Here is a 17,219-nt window from a genome sequence, read left to right as displayed (position 1 = left end):
TCTTCGCACCTCAGCTCCTTTTCTCAGCCATGCCTTGCTTCATCTGTCACCAAATCGGTACTAACTGTGGCTTTTGTAGATTCCAGAATTTGACAACTTATATCTGGACATGAATGGCATTATACATCAGTGTTCACATCCAAATGATGATGATGTTCACTTCAGAATCTCAGAAGATAAGATTTTTGCTGATATTTTTCACTATTTGGAAGTGCTGTTTCGCATTATTAAACCAAGGAAGGTTTTCTTCATGGCAGTTGATGGAGTAGCTCCAAGAGCAAAAATGAATCAGCAGCGTGGGAGACGTTTTAGGTGAGAGTATTTGTTCTTGTTCTGTCTTTAGGATAGTAAACACTTTAAAAAAACCATTTACTTAAGTGTATGCCATGAAAAGTAAAATATATTGTGAGTGGTTGTGCCTTTGACAGAAGCTTTAATTTATAGTTAAATGAGGGTAACTACCTGTAAAACGTTAACACTTGAAATCAGGATTCAAAAAAGGAAAGTTTGCTTGTTACTTAGACTTTTCTTGGTGTATGTGGGATGTGGGGGTGGGAGGCGGGGCTTTTTTCCTATGAAATTTTCTGTGAAATAAATCTGCAGTGGAGCTCTTACAGATCTCTCCAACGGCTTCATAACCTGTGAGAGTCTTTGGTATTTGTGAATGCTAATTCTAGATACACCGTTTTGGTAACTATAATGGAATGTTCTTTGACAGTCATAGAAGAAATGAAGTTTCTAATGAAACTCTGATTTCCTGTTGATACCGGTTAGCAACCTAGCTCAAATACAGAGCTGCAAGTAGATTTCATAGTGTTAAGAATTATGTTAATGTTTTGGGAGACATGGAATACTTTGACGACTGCTGTAGGGAAACCAAGCCAGTGGTTAGACAGCACAGGGGTGGTGAGTGAAATGCAACAGAAACAAACTGGGGGAAAGGGACAAGAGAAAATATTTTCAAGCTACTGGGGTTTTTTCTGGTTTTGGTTTTTGGTTTTCTGTGGGTGGGGTTTTTTTAAGGAAAAAAGGAGGTTGTGACAAAGAAGAGATTAAGAAAGTTCTAAACAGAAAGTTGGTGTAGAATTGAGAGAAGGAAAAAAATCTAAGACATTTTCTGCTTCAAAAGTGGTTATCCTTGGCCAAGAAAGGGTAGGGTGATATTTTTTGTTCATTTCTCCATTATTAGTGATGATAAATTGTTAGTTCACTCCTCCTACCCCAGTGGTATTCCAAACTTGCTGCTTTGTTTAACTACATTAACATTATTGTTCTGGGACAGCATTTTCAGATGTTTAGAATCTGAGTATTCCTACCGTTTCAACATTAATTTGCTTTCATTGTGGTTAGCCATTGAAGGATCATCTTGGTAATCTAAATATTAACTGTATCTGAGTAATGACAGTTTATCATCATTACTGGAGGGGGGAAAAAAAAAAAGCTATTTTTAAGCCTTCCTATTGTATCAGAAACAAGTTCAGACTATTAAGGAGTTAAATGTCCGCGTGTGTGTGTGTGTCCCTTTAAACACTCTTCAGAAAATCAACTGTGTATTTTGTCAGTAAAGCTATACTTAGGATATTAACGTTTGAATAAGGTGATTCTTTGTCTACTCACTCTCTCCAACCCTGTTTTGTTCTAGATCAGCAAAAGAGGCAGAGGACAAAATAAAAAAGGCATTAGAAAAGGGAGAAATTCTCCCTACAGAAGCCAGATTTGACTCCAACTGTATTACACCAGGTAAGATAATCTGTTAATTATTTAAATTTAGGTGTTTAGATTTATGTTTTTTCATCTATATTTTGGCACTATTTTCCTATCCTAAAGCATTTTTTTTTTAAATTAGAGGACAGAATCAATAAAGGGTCAAGTAAGTTGGGAACACAAGTTTCAATAACTTTTAGTAGGGTTGGAATACTGTCTCTTTCTAAACATTTTTTAGATTGCTATGGAAAAAATGAAACCTCTTGGGGAAAAAACCCAGCTGTCCCCTTCATCTCTTGCAAAATTTTTGCTTGTTGGGTTTTTTCATTGATACTTTTGATATGTAAATGCAATTTTGAAGGACTAGTGAAAAGCTTTGTGGTTTAACTTAGAGTTCTGTTTTCAGGAACTGAATTCATGGCCAGACTGCATGAGCATCTTAAATATTTTGTAAATATGAAGATTTCCACAGACAAATCCTGGCAAGGAGTAACAGTCTACTTATCAGGCCATGAGGTCATTGTATTTTATTAATATTTTATTTTAAATAAATTTTTATGTTATAGAAAAATACTTACTGATAAATTTTGGGATTTTTTGTGCAGACTCCAGGGGAAGGTGAGCATAAAATTATGGAGTTCATCAGATCAGAAAAAGCAAAGCCCCATCATGATCCAAACACAAGACACTGTCTCTATGGCTTAGATGCTGACTTGGTATGTGCAGTTAAAATAATACAGACAACAAAACTTTATAAAGTGTGTATGTCTTTGTCTTCCTAAGCATATAGGATTCTAAAAGGTTATTAAACAAGCATGTAATTTTGTATTCCTGCAAACTTTTGAATTTGTAATGAAACAACAGCAAAATTTCTTTATGCTCGAATCTTGGGTAACAGTTTAAAAAAAAAAACAAAACGTGAAGTAAGACCTTTCTAATATTTCTTTGTAATAGATTATGCTGGGATTAACAAGTCATGAGGCACACTTTGCGCTCTTAAGAGAAGAAGTCAGATTTGGTGGTAAAAAATCTCAAAGGTGAACTGATTTAACTTTTATTTTATATATGATGAAATTAAATCTAAAATATACTGGGTCACTAAAACGGGGGGGTATTGATTGCATACTAAATTAACAAAATATTAGTGTATTTTTTTGTTAGAAAGTACATGAAATTAGAGAAATCAACTTGTGAAATTGTGCATTTGAATTAGTTTACACAAGAAAATGTATGTTGTCAAGACAGCTGATAAAAAAAATCCTTAGAGCTTTGGTGTGTTGTGCTTTCTTCATATTATGAATGGAGCAGCCCAGGCTGTACTGACATTGTTTCCATAATTGTCTTATGCAGATATTGACTATTTAAAATATATTTACAACTCTGAGATTTTGTGCTTGTAAGTAAATTACTAGAAAATTGCTAAAATAAACTCTCTTAAAGTGGCTGACTGGATGCTCTTTTTCTGGATTTGACCATTTGAACTAACTTGTGGGCTATAATTGTCAGAAAAAGGTGATTAGTTCCAGAACTGTGCATGTACATGGAGCTATTCTGAAGTAATAGAAAAATTAATTTTATAATTTACTGTGGCCAGGTTCCTTCTTTGAAGAACCTTAAGTATATATTTGGTGGATATAGGGAGAAGGTAGGAGAGACAGGGAGAAATACACTTTTTTGATACAAAAAGGATTTTGGATAATACAGTGATAAGTCATAAAAATGTTTAGATAAATGCATCATTTTTGCTAATATACAAATGTTTTTATTGCTAAAGACAATATGATAAACATCAGAAATAAGTATTCTTTTCATAGTCTTCCACAGTCAACTTTTCACTGACTCATTCTGTTGATAGTGTTGGCAAGTAACATTGTAATGTTTTTAAAAGACCTTAAGTCTAACAAAAGAAAAATGTCATTTTTCCCTTTTTAAAAAATAAAATAATATAAAACAAAAGTGTGATGGCCTTTTGAGGGATTAATTAAATAAAATATGAAATCAAAAGGCAAGGTGTCTTTTTTTTTTTTTTTTTTTTTTTTTCCCCTCAAGCATTGTTCCATATTTGGCTCCTTTTGTAATTTCTGGATAATACTGCTCATTACAAGAATTTACTTCTGGAAGTTACAGGATCTGTCTTCTGTCAATATTGTCACTTTTATGAGTACGTACAGTTGGAAATTTAAAAATACTAAAAATACCTACAAACTATTATCTGTCAGCAGTTTCTTGATTGAGAGAAATTATTTGTTTAATCAAGATTTTCAAGTCCAGTGCAATGAAGAATAAGGGGCAAAATGTCTCCAGAGTCTTAGAGCATCAACCTGTATTTGCCAATATGAAAATTACGTTTAAAAAGAGACAGAATTGGGTCTGAAGTTCTGTGCAGTCAGGTGTAGCTCAGAGTTCGTCTTAGTAGTCTTCGTATAAGCTTGTGTATCACTCACATCTTCCTCAGAGGATTTTGGCCAATATCTGCTGTGCATGTGCGAATACACAGGTGTTTATGCTGGTTTGTCATTGGAGGTAGTCCTAGCTAGTTACAGTCTCTACAAGGTGAAATAGTCCTTTACAAATTTAAAATACAGTAGTCTTTAGCTCATTAATCTTTTGGTGTATCTATTAACTGATTTTGACCTAATCTTGGCTTAGGTATTAAGTAATTTTAGTGAAGAGAGGAAAAGAAGGCAGAATATATGTTGACTAATTTATGCCATAAACAAACAGTAGGTTTGCTGTTGTGTTTTTTTGTTTGGTTTTTTTTTCTGGTGCTGTGTTGAAGCTACTAGATAATACATATGGAGCATATTTTCAAGTTGCGCGTATTCTTTTCTTACCAGAAGCATTTCAAATGACTGCAAATGTAACTCAGCCAGTTTAGACATGAATGTGTGTACTCTGTGTGTAGTCAGAGTAGTTCTAAAATACCTTAAAATTTATTGGGTTTGGTGTGGTTAGGTTAGGTTGTCCCTTTTTTGGACAATGGGATAATTTCTTAGGAAATAGTTAATGCAACATGGAACTCCACAAAGCTACCCTGCTTTCTCTAACCTAGCTATTTTCCGTAAGTTCAGGCATATCTTCTGTTTAGAAGGTTCTACTGCATAATTTTATAGGCTCAAACCAGATGAATCCTAAAATAGATTCAAAGGAATGTTTATATATTATTTCTTCTGCAAAAATATAATCCTAGTAAGGTTACTTGGTTTTAGGTAACCTTGGACTTATTATAAATAATTAACTTAATGTTTTAAATAATTTACAGAGCATGTGCACCAGAGGAAACCACGTTTCATTTACTGCACTTATCACTGATGAGAGAATATATTGATTATGAATTTTCACCAGTAAAAGTAAGTTCTAATGGAGCTGTGATTGAAAAAAGTGTGTGAGGTCTTTTTATGCAAACACAATAATAAAAATTATACTCCTGTGGTTTTTTGCTTTTTTTCCTTTTGTTTTCCCCCAGGACAAGATTTCCTTTGAATATGATATTGAAAGGATAATAGATGATTGGATCTTAATGGGTTTCCTTGTAGGAAATGATTTTATTCCTCATCTACCTCATTTACACATCAATCATGATGCACTGCCGCTACTTTATAGAACGTACATGGCTATCTTGCCAGAACTGGGAGGTAGGAACACTAAGTTCAGTTGTGGAAAGTAGAAACATTAATATTCCTGCATTAATATTTGTTGACCTTTTTAGCCATGGTAGAATGTTTAGCATTTATTACACTTTCTTTAGACAGCCAGCAAGATTGCATGCTATTATATGTGGGGCATTTAAATTGAAATTCTAAAATTGTTATATAGTTAATTTAAAAAAACATACTCTATCTTTCCAATAGGTTACATAAATGAAAATGGGCATCTGAATTTAAAACGCTTTGAGAAATATCTCACAAGACTGTCAGATGTAAGTGACTTCAAAATTGCTCTGTATAGAATGGTATAGTCTATTGAATATAACCTCAATATAGTGCCCTAAAATACATCATGCTGTAGTTTTAATGAACTGTTAAATGGCTGTGTTTTACAAGTGGTTCAGTCAGCTGATTTATCATTTAACTGATGGGATCCAATCCATTTTTGTCTGATATTATCATAACATAAGAGGAAAAAGATTGAATCATTTGATCTATGCTTTAGCCAGCGACTTTTAGTACTGCAAGTCAAATGAGAGTTCACCAGTAGAATCATGGTTCTCAGTTTTCATTGAATAATGAGCGGCAGTACTGGCTGGGCAAAGTGTGCTGCAGGCAGCAATATTCTTTGCTTCCCCTGCTGGTCTGTTTCTTGTGGGGTAAGCTATGTCTGAAGATCTTGGAAAGCAGTATCTTTTACAAGTTTTTTATGAAGATCGCTGGTAAAGAGCAATGAAGCATTATTATCTCTCAGAGGCAGGCATCACCATTCTTCATGAACTAACTGGCATACAGGAGGCAGTCCTGTTAAGTGCCACTGCAGTAATGCATCCTAGAGATGAGAAAAGGTATAGGCCATATAGAAATGAAAAGATCTCAGCCTTCTGCTGAACTTGGAAAGAGGAAGTTCATCTGTTCCTGCTTCAGCCTTGTCTTCTGATTCTTGGGGAGAACTATGAAAATGTTGGGTGTGTGGCACAAGACTGTATTACTATATACGTCTACTACGTCTAGAGTTGTTAGTGAAGTGTGGAAGTTTTCTAACTCTTTTTGTTACCCATTGCTGCCTTACTGAAAGAAAACAAAATATGCCTTGGGTTTATGTTATATATTGCTAAGAAAAAAGATTTCTTTTAATATTAATCTGTTAGTTTAGTTGTAGCTCTAGGGCAAAATGTTTATGTACTAAATGACTCTAGATGTAATCTAATGCACGTACTAAAAAGAGTTAATTTAGCACTCTAAATCTGGCATCTCTCAAATATTTCTAAACTTATTTTAATCTTTCTGCACAGTTTGATCGTGAACACTTCAGTGAAGTCTTTGTAGACCTAAAATGGTTTGAAAGTAAAGTAGGCAATAAATACCTCAATGAGGCAGCTGGTATTGCAGCAGAGGAAGCCAGAAAAAATAAACAAAAGAAACAAAAGGTTAGTGTTTTATATGCGCAGTTTTGGAATAAGAATGTTACTTTTTGAAAATCAATAATTTAATCTTAGACAAATTAAATGGCATAAACTTCTGTTTTGAGATTTTTTGAGATCAGAAAAGATAGTTAAATGTAACATTTGAGGAACTGCCTGTATGCATTGCTGGGTGTGAGTGATGAAATCGTTAAGTCAAGGTCAGGTTCTCATGATTTTTGAAATCTTGCAAACCTGTAACTTAATGCTTTATGTCAATTTATCTGTTCCTCAACAGCAGCAAAACTTACTTCTGGGTGAGTTACTGTCAAACTTGCTATGCTTTATAATTTTACTTCTCAATGCATAGGCTGCTGGAAGTTTTATATATTTCAGATAGACTGATAGATCATTCATGCATATCTTGGTATTGGCTGACTATTTGACAATGAATAGATAAATGGCAAATTCATTGGTGTGAGCTATCTCAGATTGGTTATTACACTTGCAATTCTAGATATACCTAATTAATAAGGAACAGCACCTTTCTCTGTATCTTGACTCTGCCCTGCTGTCATGTTCCCTACCACCACCTCCATTGGCTATCCTTCAATACATGCCTTCAGCAGAGTGTAGAGTAGCAGCAGGAAATTCCTTCAAGTTTAATCTGTCACTGTATATTGTTATCCTGTTCTTTAGTGCAGTTCGTGGTTTGTAAGAGCAAGATGTTAGCTCTTCCTTTAATAAGGTATGCTTTATTTGTGGTTGTTTTCTTATTTGCCACAGAAGTTTGGAGCAGCTGTATAGTATTAGCTAGCCATCTTGACTGATCCTTTGAATGGCAGTGACAGTCAGGAGCTTGCATATCTCAGGTACAGGGGAAGAGGGCCAACTTAATGATTCTGCTTATTGAAAGCTACTCAATGCTGTACACAAAAGATGGTGTGTGGTGTGAGAATGAAGTAAACGTTTGGCTTGTTTGACTCTCTAAAACACAATTTCTTGTATACTTACTTCCCACAAAAGTAATTTGAACTTTAAAAATTTACTGATGAAAAGTTTGACTGTGTACTGGTGCTGTAGCACAATGTATGATGTAGGTAAAAATGCTTAAACGTGTACTGCGCAGTTTTGGAAGTAGTTGTATTTTGGAAAGCAAATATTCAGGTATTTTTTTTAAAGGTAGTTGAGATTTTATTTGAGACTGCTCCTTTGTTTGATCTGTATGGAAAAAATAATTTTCCCTAGGCAATTACAAGAGAAGGAAATGTAGTGGGTTTTATACTAAATAATAATAATCTTGATACATCTTGATTATAGCATTTTGAGTTGCAGATTATATGGTTGTGCATGAGGTATGTGCGTATTATTCTGTATTTTTACTTCATCTCAAATATTAATTTAATAGGCTCAGGAAAATTCTATGTGTTTGGCTGCTTTAGAGAAAAACGAAGGTGAAGTGACCCCTAAAAGTAAGTACAAATAATTTTTCCATATACATATAACAAAAAAACCTCGTTAATTTGTGTATAGATTTGGAAGATCTGTAAGAATGTCATGTCAGAGATGACCTTAATCTAAATGAAAGAGTTATGTAGTCAGCTATCGGCGAATGGAACTGCACATCGCTGGCTTATGGTGAGAGGGAGTGGGGCTAAAGCTTTTGAAGTGCTTCTTACCTGACCAGTATTTCCATGATGAATTAAAGGGATGAATGAGCAAATCTTAAACAACATTATGGTTTTGATAAGTGTATGCCTAGGTATTTTGTTACACAGGTGCGGACAAATGAACAGATTTTTATATGGCTTTGGGATTTTTGGTTGTGTTGATTATGTTTTTAAACTCATTCCACTTGTAGGAAATGTCTTTTGCTCATGTTTTGAAATTTAATGTCAAAAACATATAAATATTACTCCATGATATAAGATGATGTTGCTGGAAAAAGATTAAATTTTATAATTTATTTTAAAATTTTCTTAAATTATTTTCTGATGGCTTATATTCTCTTCTCTGTTCTTGTAATTGGACTACAAAATGGGTTGCCTGTCTTTAAAGGAAAAAAAGTTCTAGCTTTTCTCTGGGTAAAGATTTTGTTTGATTATTTCATGTTACTTTCAGTGCAAGGAAGGTATGAGCACCTGTAACTGTGAATTGAGGAATAAAGTTAAGGCATTAAGTCAAAACTGAATGTCTTTAAACCTTATTGTAGCAGAGAAGTGAATGTTAATTTTTTTTTTTTTTTTCCCATGACTGCTTTTTCAGCTGTGTTGGAAGATGAACCAGAAGATGATGATCTCTTTGAAACTGAATTTAGGCAATACAAAAGAACTTACTACATGACTAAAATGGGTGTAGAAGTAGTTTCTGAGTAAGTGTATGCTTTTTTCTTTTTTTTTTCTTTTTTTCTTTAAACACCAAAGATAAGTCTTTGCATATGTCTAACTCTATGTCTAGAATATTCATCCATGTCAAAAGCAGAGAACACACAGCAGCATACTGCAGTGGTGATGCTTTTGGTTAATGAAAGAAGAGCTGCAAGTCAAGTTTTCTGTAACAAGTATTTGAGGACCAGAGAGAAAAAATCCATTAGTGTTAAATGAATCTAGAAAACCATGGTCTCATTGGGTTCCCAAAATGCTCTGTCTTCATTCCTATGTACAAGGTGCTAAGTAATTTTTATATACCAGTGAAAATGACAAAAAATAATAAGTATCTTTCCTGTTTCTTTTAAGTGACTTCTTGGCTGATCAAGCTGAATGTTATGTTCAGGCAATACAATGGATTTTGCATTATTATTACCACGGAGTTCAATCATGGAGCTGGTAAGAAAAATTGTCAAATGAGAAATTGCTTCAAGATCAAGCGGTGTTTCACCTTACATGCTGTGAACGTTTAATGTAGTTCTCTTTGTTTCTGATCTGTGAACGCTGCTGTGCTATAATTAAGTGAAGTAACTTAAGAGGGCTTTTTTCTCTGCAGGTATTATCCTTATCATTATGCACCTTATCTGTCAGATATTCATAACATCAGTGAACTCAAAATCAAATTTGAACTGGGAAAACCTTTCATGCCATTTGAACAGCTTCTTGCTGTACTTCCAGCAGCTAGCAAAGATCTCCTACCTAAATGCTACCAGGTGGGATTTAGAATTAAGTTGCATTTATCTATTGCTTATTGGTTGTCTGCTTTATTCTGAAGTGATTCTTTTCTTAACATTTTTGCATGTCCTCTTAGTTATGTTCTAACTCAGAATTTTAGGTGTATGGTTAAATACTTCTTACTGTTCTTAGTACATTGTAAAGTTAGTAATAAATACAAAATTTTGCATTTGCTAAGCAATTTCAGACTAGGACAGTTAAATGATAAATGTTGAATTCCTGTTCAGCCTTGAAATTGGTTTTAATACCAGCCTTCCTCTCTCTCTTCCTAGAATTAGTGCTAAATTGTCTCTGATATTTTTTAATTCCTCTGTTGTATTTTCCTAGCATTTGATGATTAGTCAAGACTCTCCTATTATAGAATATTATCCACCAGATTTTAAAACTGACTTAAATGGAAAACAGCAAGAATGGGAAGCTGTAGTATTAATCCCATTTATTGATGAGGTAAGTTCTTTCAACATCTGCTGTCTATAAAGGCTTCATAACAAATCTGCTAAACTTAATTAACAGTTAAACATGCAATTAAATGGAAGTTTAAATTAACACTTGATCAGACCACAGAAAAATATAAATGTTTGCTGCCTGGAGAGTAAGGCTAGATTAAGTTACCACAAAGTTAGCTTCAAGTGGTAGAAGTCCTAAGTAAGGGATGTGGACTTTTTGTTGTTTGTTCATGTTTTTCATCAGCTATTCAAATATTTATTTTCTTTGAGAAAAAAATTCTATTCCTATTTACATACAAAAATACAGAATGTCTGTAGGTAAAATAAAAGAAACACTTGAAAAAAACCCCAGTCTTTTTACAGAACATCTCTTCACATGAACACCAGTAATGGGTAGAAGGCTTCAATAACAAATTAAACAGTAAAACATTAATGGAGAGGAATAAAATAGTAACATTTTTCTTTTGCATATAGGATAACAGTATTATATACATTTTTGTAATATCTTTTATCAGATTAAATTTGAGCACATCAAAGAGTGGATGAAAATAAAAGTGCAGATTAGATGTTAAGATATATACAGGTGGTAGCTTGTGCCTGTCGATTGTTTCCATAGTTCCCAGTGAAAGGTTGACAGGACTTAATCTTTTCACAAAAGACAATAGTTGCTACTTGAATGACCCATAAGTTTTTGAAACTTTTTCAACAGTTAATTTGCAGAATTTTATGGCAACATCTAAAATCTTTTTAATATTTCTTTGTATGTTAAATGTAAAAGGCAAAATATGGCTAGTCTTTGGAAACAGACTTGCAAAAAGGCAATCCTTATTCTCCAAAGCCATTCCATTGTAATTGTCCTATTTTTATCAGAGAGCTGGGACATGAAGAAGGGTGAGGCTGCAATTAGAAAATTAATACATTAACCAGAAAAGTGCGGGTATCTGCTTTCCCAATGAAGATGTTTCCGTGATAATTTTTGTTGCCAGTTTCACATACGCTAATTTCTCTAAAATTTAGAAACGACTGCTGCAGGCCATGGAATCCTGTAATAAGTACCTAAAAGAAGAGGAGAAACGAAGAAATACTCACAGTGCTTGCTTAATGTACTGGTATGACAAAGATGCAGAGTTCCAGTACATGTCACCATGGCCAGAGAAATTCCCTGCAGTAGAAAGATGTCATACGAGGTAACACTGGCATAACTATTTTAGAGTAGACTAGAAGTAGTTAGAATACTTATTAGCATTTTAACCAAAGCTTGTATATGCCACTATATACACCAAAAAATGTAAAATGTTGGATTAGATATTACTTGTTGTAGATGGCACAGTAAAAGTCTTTGTCCCTTTTCTTCAAATGTTACTTTGCAGTAAGATGAACAGATGAACTAATGTTAAGTTGGCAAGAACACCCTAGAGAATTATTAAACTTTGTATGACACAGAGGATGAAAAACTGGTACAAATATCTGGTAATAGTGGTAATTTATCAACACACTAATTCCAGACCATTTGTAAAAAAATGTAAGCGTTTGGATCCAGTGCAGAGAGTTGAACACAAGTGTGTTTTTCAGTTTCCTCTCACTGAAAGTAGCCAGCTTTATTTAACATAGGCTGAGGTTTCAAGATTAAATGGAAACATAACCTCAATAGTAGTCAAACGTAAAGCAAAATAGAGGAGAAATGCGTGTTGCAGGATTACACTCAGTGAAGAATGAATGGTTCTGAAGATGAATGATACCATATGGAACCATTGCTAGTTTAGAATTTGACAATAACAGTGAATTAAAATAGTGAGTTTGGGACACACCGTGGCTTGAAGTTTTGTCTTTTTCTTAATGAGTAGTCTCTTTGCAGCAATAGCATGAGTTTTTTATAGTCCTTTGTACAGATGCCAAGTGGCTTAAGTTAATTGTCACCTTACAGGAAAGTCAAAGGGTTTGTCAATTAATGAGTGTTTGAATGAGTAATGAGAGTTTCTACAGCTGTAGGCCAATCTGTATGAGCAAATGTTGTGCAACTGGTTTTTTTTAGGTATAAAACAATACCTTTGGATGCTTGGCACGTAGAAATAACCCACAATAAGATAACTAAAATCAACAAGAGTGCATTATATTTTTGTGGATTTCCTACTTTAAAGCACATTAAACATAAGGTAAAGGATTTATCTTTTCTGACATTTTAAATTGTATTTAATAGATAACTATGTAAGAGAAGTAAGTTTTGTGTGCTGTTTTGTTTTTACTCAGTTCTATCTTAGAAAAAGTGGCGTACAGGTGTTTCAGCAAAGCAGCCATGGAGAGAACATGATGTTAGAAATCATAGCTGATGAGAACTCTAAAGAACAGGTAAGCATTCAGCTCTTAACAAAGAAACAAAACCAAAAAAAAAACCAGACAAAAAAACTTGTCATAAAAAGACTGATTTTGTTAAAGTCAGATTTGAGATGTTGGTTATTTTTATCTTCTCAATAGTGTATTATAGGAGAAAAACGTTAATAGAGTAATATTGAAAGAGTTTTATAAAACAATTTCAAAACCCAAGCATTTCTTAAAAAAGAATAATTAAATATATTGAACAGTTAATTTAAAAGAATATCCTTAGATTTTTTTTAAAAACTTTATTTAACTAGTAATGCTTGATTTCAAAATGAGCTTTATGTAGAAGTTATTAAAATTTGATTAATAGAAAGGAAGGTGAAATATGAGTGTATGCTCAAGGCCATAGAATTAATTGCTGGAGTCAGAACTCTGGAGTTCTTAGCTCCCAGCCCAAAGTTGAGACCATTAGGTGGTAGTATTCTCAGTATATGTTTTGAAAAAATCAGCTGAATCAGTTCACTGAAAACATCAATGGTATTAGTTCACACTGAAAGCTTTTGTTGACTGTTGGAGTCAATAGTAAAGAATAAAGTGCATTAGGATTAAAATGCTAAATTTGTGTGGGGAACAGTCTAGAATTTTGGAATCTGCTGAAAGATTTAAATTTGTCCTGACTTCAGAATATTGCATGTCAGTCTCCTTAGTAGAGTTTCTGGCATTTTTCTGTGGTAGCCATCAGATGTTCTTAGGTAAGGAGTTGGTGAGACTAACTCTTCACTAATTAGTAGCTGGAAGTGGTATAAATGCAAGGAAGCAGAGTCTCCAGACAAGTGCCCCTTGTCTTTTGTATAGCTGAGTATATAGACACTTTTTTAGTCAGTCCCTTTTCATCAACAGAGCTGACTTACACCTTCCACTTACATGGGACTGTTTAACAGAGGAATTAAAGGAAAGAGTTGATGCAGAGACATTAAGAAGAAAAATATTTTTCTAAATCCTTTAAAAGCAAAATCTATTTTGTAATCAAAATATCAGATAGCAAAAGAAATCCAGGAAAAGAAAAAAGTTTCAGAGATAAATAAATAAATAAAACCAGGAAAGGAGAGAGGAGGAAAACAATGAGACAGGATTTTACAGTAGAGAGATAGGGAGAGTGAATATTCAAGATACGTGGCAAAGAGAATTAAATAAGCCAAAATAATGTATTTAAAAAAAGCAGAAACTCGTTGGAAAAACAGAACATAATGTGAGACTAAAATTACAGATGCTAGCAAAGTCCTGGACATAAGTGCTGTTTCTTTATTTCAGTGAGATACAAAAGTAAAATCTATGGTACAACATATTTCACTAATCTCAAATTGTCAGTTTGATTATTGTGTCCCAGAGACACAAAGAGTTCTAAGTGATTTAACAAATAAAGTATATAGTAAGCCTATACCAGAAATCTAAATCAACCCAGGTCTTACAACTACTATATGCTACATGTAAAGAGCCACACTTGGAATACAATACTTATTCCTAAAAAATGAAATATGATTCTCCATTTCTAATCAGAGATTATGTAACATGTATCAAAATATTATTTAATAAGATCAAAGGAGATTTTTATTCTGCAAGAAAACCTGTTCTTTAACTAGAATAGTCTTTATTGCAAAAACAGTTTCAAAAATTTTAACAGAAATCTTTTAATATGTTAAACAATTAGTAACTAATAGTCTTTTTTCAGATGGTAGAAAATGTTGCCGGTTCGGTACTTGGAAAGCGTGTTTTTGTTAACTGGCCACACCTTGAAGAAGCCAGAGTTGTTGCTGTGTCAGATGGAGAAACTAAGTAAGAGACATTTCATAGATAGTTGTCATCTTTATTGTTTTATTCAAAATAAGTTTCTTAGGCTGTACAAGAGTTTTGGGTTTATTGTAGTACTTGCTAACAGCAAATTAGTCCAGACCTATCAAAGGCTCCTTGGTGGAAGAACCTTTTTTTAACATTGTTCTGAGGTTTGGTTATCTCTGAAGAAGTCTAGTCCTTCAGTATTTTGCTATAGATGTAGATGTTTGGGAGAGCTCATTCTTAACTTTTGAGGGGAAAATGCATGGACAGAAATCCACACAGAATAATGTAAAAGAGAACATTTCTATACTGTCTTCCTTTCAGCACATGCACTGCTATTTTTTATAAAAAAAAATATGCTGTGTGGCCTGTTCTGGAAGGGGTAGAGAATACGATGATGCAAGTTTTCCATGTCCTTAACAAGTAATTTCTAACTAATTTAAGTTTTGCTCACAGTTGATTATGTCTAATTAATCTTATTTGTTTAAATTCATACCGGTCATAATTATTCTCAAGGTTTTATTTGGAAGAACCACATGGCACCCAGAAGCTTTACATGGGAAATGCAGTGCCCCCAACTAAAGTGGCATATGTTGGAGATAAGGAACAAAGCATGTGGTTAAAAGAAGTTCAAGGCATTTCAGAGCAGTAAGTAATTTTGAAAATTAAAGTGTAACTTTGCATTTTATAGCTTAGCTATGTGTTGTTGCTGTATTACAGACCTAAGTAGCAGAGAAGAGCTGCTGCATACTTGATGATAAAGGTTAATGAGTATGCTGGAATTTTAAAAAAACAACATAAATGAGCTTACGTTGAAATTTCAGAAAATATGGAGTTACTCCCTAGGTATTTAAAGTTAGATGCTGTTATGAAAGAATTCTCAAATGAATGAGTTTCAGTATTTACTCTCCCATTCAATTTTCTGTTCTGGTCTTAGTAATCTTCATTTGTAGGAAGTATATGGAATGGAGTCATATAGTATCAAGTTACAACTTCAATAGTTTAGCATTGTTAAATTTGAATACAGCTGTTGCTGTTCTAGAGTGTGGGTGCCTAGTGGAACACAACTGAGTTACAGTACCTTGCCATTTTATTATCTGTCATTTGAGTTAAATGCCTTAATTACCCCTAATCCTTCCCACTGTAAAGGTAAAATGTGTTTAATTTAACGCACTTAGTTATGTAGTGATGGCCATGTGACAATGGATAAGCAATTGGTTAAGCCGTTTATTCTGGGTTATTTTTTATAAAACAGGAAGCAAACTATTAGAATCCTTTTGTTAAAAGTTGTTGGTTTTTTTTTTTTCAAGAATTTAATTCCACCCTCTTGGTTCAGTTCTGTTCATTGTAATCAAAATAAATGTTCTGCTTTGTGTTCAGCTACCAGAGAAGGAAAGGAATAATTATTCATGAAACATCAATAGTTGTATATGCTCAGTTACTCACTGGTAATAGATATCAACTAAACCAAAATGGAGAAGTTTATTTGGAGAAGCAGTGGTCAAAACAAGCTCTTCCTTTTGTTTACCAAACTGTTGTCAAGGTAAATATACAAGTGCAATATCTTCTTGCACATAGCTCCTTACTCCTTTGGGGCAGGCAGGTGCGCGGAGGAAAGAGTGTATGCTCCTTTAAAACAAAAGAATGACAAAAATAAGCATATTAAATTAATGTAATTTATTGTATAAAAAAATGTAACATGCTTAGGCAAGTATTTTGTCACAAAATTTGGGACCCTGTTGCACAGTGTAGAGATCTTACTGAAAAAATGGCTTTTGTCATCTTTTTACTGATACTTTGAATGAAGTACAGAGTGGTGCTCTACGAGGTAGCATAGTTGCTTGTGTAACAGTATTTGTAATACAGCATTAATTTCTTTGCCTTCGATGAATTATTTCAGACTCAGATAATGTTTTAGAATAAGTGTCTATTTATATGAACTTTTTAATTATTCTGCTAGAACTGAATGATATTTAACATTGTCAATTTTGTCTTTTTCATTTAGGATATCAAAGCCTTTGACTGTCGTTTTTCAAACATCAGAACTTTGGATGACTTGTTTCCTCCTGGAAGTACAGCCTTTATGCTGGGATCTCCTTACTATGGCTGCATGGGAGAAGTTAGTTGCAATAATTATTATTTTTATTTTTGCCCTACATTTCTTTATTTGCAAGTCTAAAATAATCTAGATATGTTGTGTGGCAGTAGTGATCAATTGCTAGCTAAAATTTTAAATCAAAGATGTTTAGTCAGATGGAGGAGGAGTTGGTTCTGCATTCCCTATCACTGTTGCTGGCGTAACAGGAAAAAGGTAGCATAGCTTGAATGCAGGATTATGTTTATTAATTATTTGGGATAATTTGCAATATGTAGAGTTGCCATTTTGGACCATTTTCAGTCATGGATTCCTTTGATTTAATGCTGTTTGATTGCCTCTGTGAGGAAGCACTGTACAGGTCAAGGCAAGATGATGAATCCCAAAGCTTCTCTGAGTCTACTGCAGCAAAATTTTTTATAAAGTAGACTACGAGATCTAGTATCCAAAGACTGCTGTTTTTAAATAACACTTTTAATGTGTTGTGTTTCTCTCCAAGGTTCAAGATTCACGCGATGTGATCACAGAAGGTAGAATTCGTGTAGTTTTCAATATTCCATGTGAACCCCAGCTTGATCCTTTAATACAGAACCAGCATGTAAGTGCTTCTGATT

The 17,219-nt window shown here is 33.7% G+C and overlaps 1 protein-coding gene across 9 annotated transcripts in view; it reads left to right on the top strand.

Moving 5' to 3' along the window:
- The window catches only part of XRN1 (5'-3' exoribonuclease 1), a 40,997-nt gene that overhangs the window by 3,081 nt on the left and 20,697 nt on the right, over positions 1-17,219 (top strand). For 7 of the 9 annotated variants that reach the window (XM_010568349.1, XM_010568342.1, XM_010568341.1 and 4 more), the window contains exons 2-23: positions 80-312; positions 1,643-1,740; positions 2,111-2,220; positions 2,310-2,420; positions 2,659-2,741; positions 4,967-5,054; positions 5,171-5,339; positions 5,556-5,623; positions 6,647-6,781; positions 8,163-8,226; positions 9,020-9,125; positions 9,490-9,579; positions 9,737-9,893; positions 10,243-10,362; positions 11,379-11,548; positions 12,394-12,514; positions 12,609-12,707; positions 14,407-14,510; positions 15,027-15,158; positions 15,891-16,053; positions 16,516-16,629; positions 17,105-17,203. In XM_010568349.1, coding sequence (XP_010566651.1) covers positions 80-312; positions 1,643-1,740; positions 2,111-2,220; positions 2,310-2,420; positions 2,659-2,741; positions 4,967-5,054; positions 5,171-5,339; positions 5,556-5,623; positions 6,647-6,781; positions 8,163-8,226; positions 9,020-9,125; positions 9,490-9,579; positions 9,737-9,893; positions 10,243-10,362; positions 11,379-11,548; positions 12,394-12,514; positions 12,609-12,707; positions 14,407-14,510; positions 15,027-15,158; positions 15,891-16,053; positions 16,516-16,629; positions 17,105-17,203 — 2,634 coding nt within the window. Of the gene's footprint in view, positions 1-79; positions 313-1,642; positions 1,741-2,110; positions 2,221-2,309; positions 2,421-2,658; positions 2,742-4,966; positions 5,055-5,170; positions 5,340-5,555; positions 5,624-6,646; positions 6,782-7,540; positions 7,587-8,162; positions 8,227-9,019; positions 9,126-9,489; positions 9,580-9,736; positions 9,894-10,242; positions 10,363-11,378; positions 11,549-12,393; positions 12,515-12,608; positions 12,708-14,406; positions 14,511-15,026; positions 15,159-15,890; positions 16,054-16,515; positions 16,630-17,104; positions 17,204-17,219 lie in introns of those variants that run through there. The other 2 variants (XM_010568347.1, XM_010568348.1) reach the window with 2 other exon arrangements.

The sequence above is a fragment of the Haliaeetus leucocephalus genome, unplaced genomic scaffold (assembly GCF_000737465.1).
Source record: "Haliaeetus leucocephalus isolate CR32 unplaced genomic scaffold, Haliaeetus_leucocephalus-4.0 Scaffold240, whole genome shotgun sequence".
Taxonomy (NCBI): domain Eukaryota; kingdom Metazoa; phylum Chordata; class Aves; order Accipitriformes; family Accipitridae; genus Haliaeetus; species Haliaeetus leucocephalus.
The sequence above is the reverse complement of the archived record's forward strand: the minus strand, read 5'-3'. Positions and strand labels throughout refer to the sequence as shown.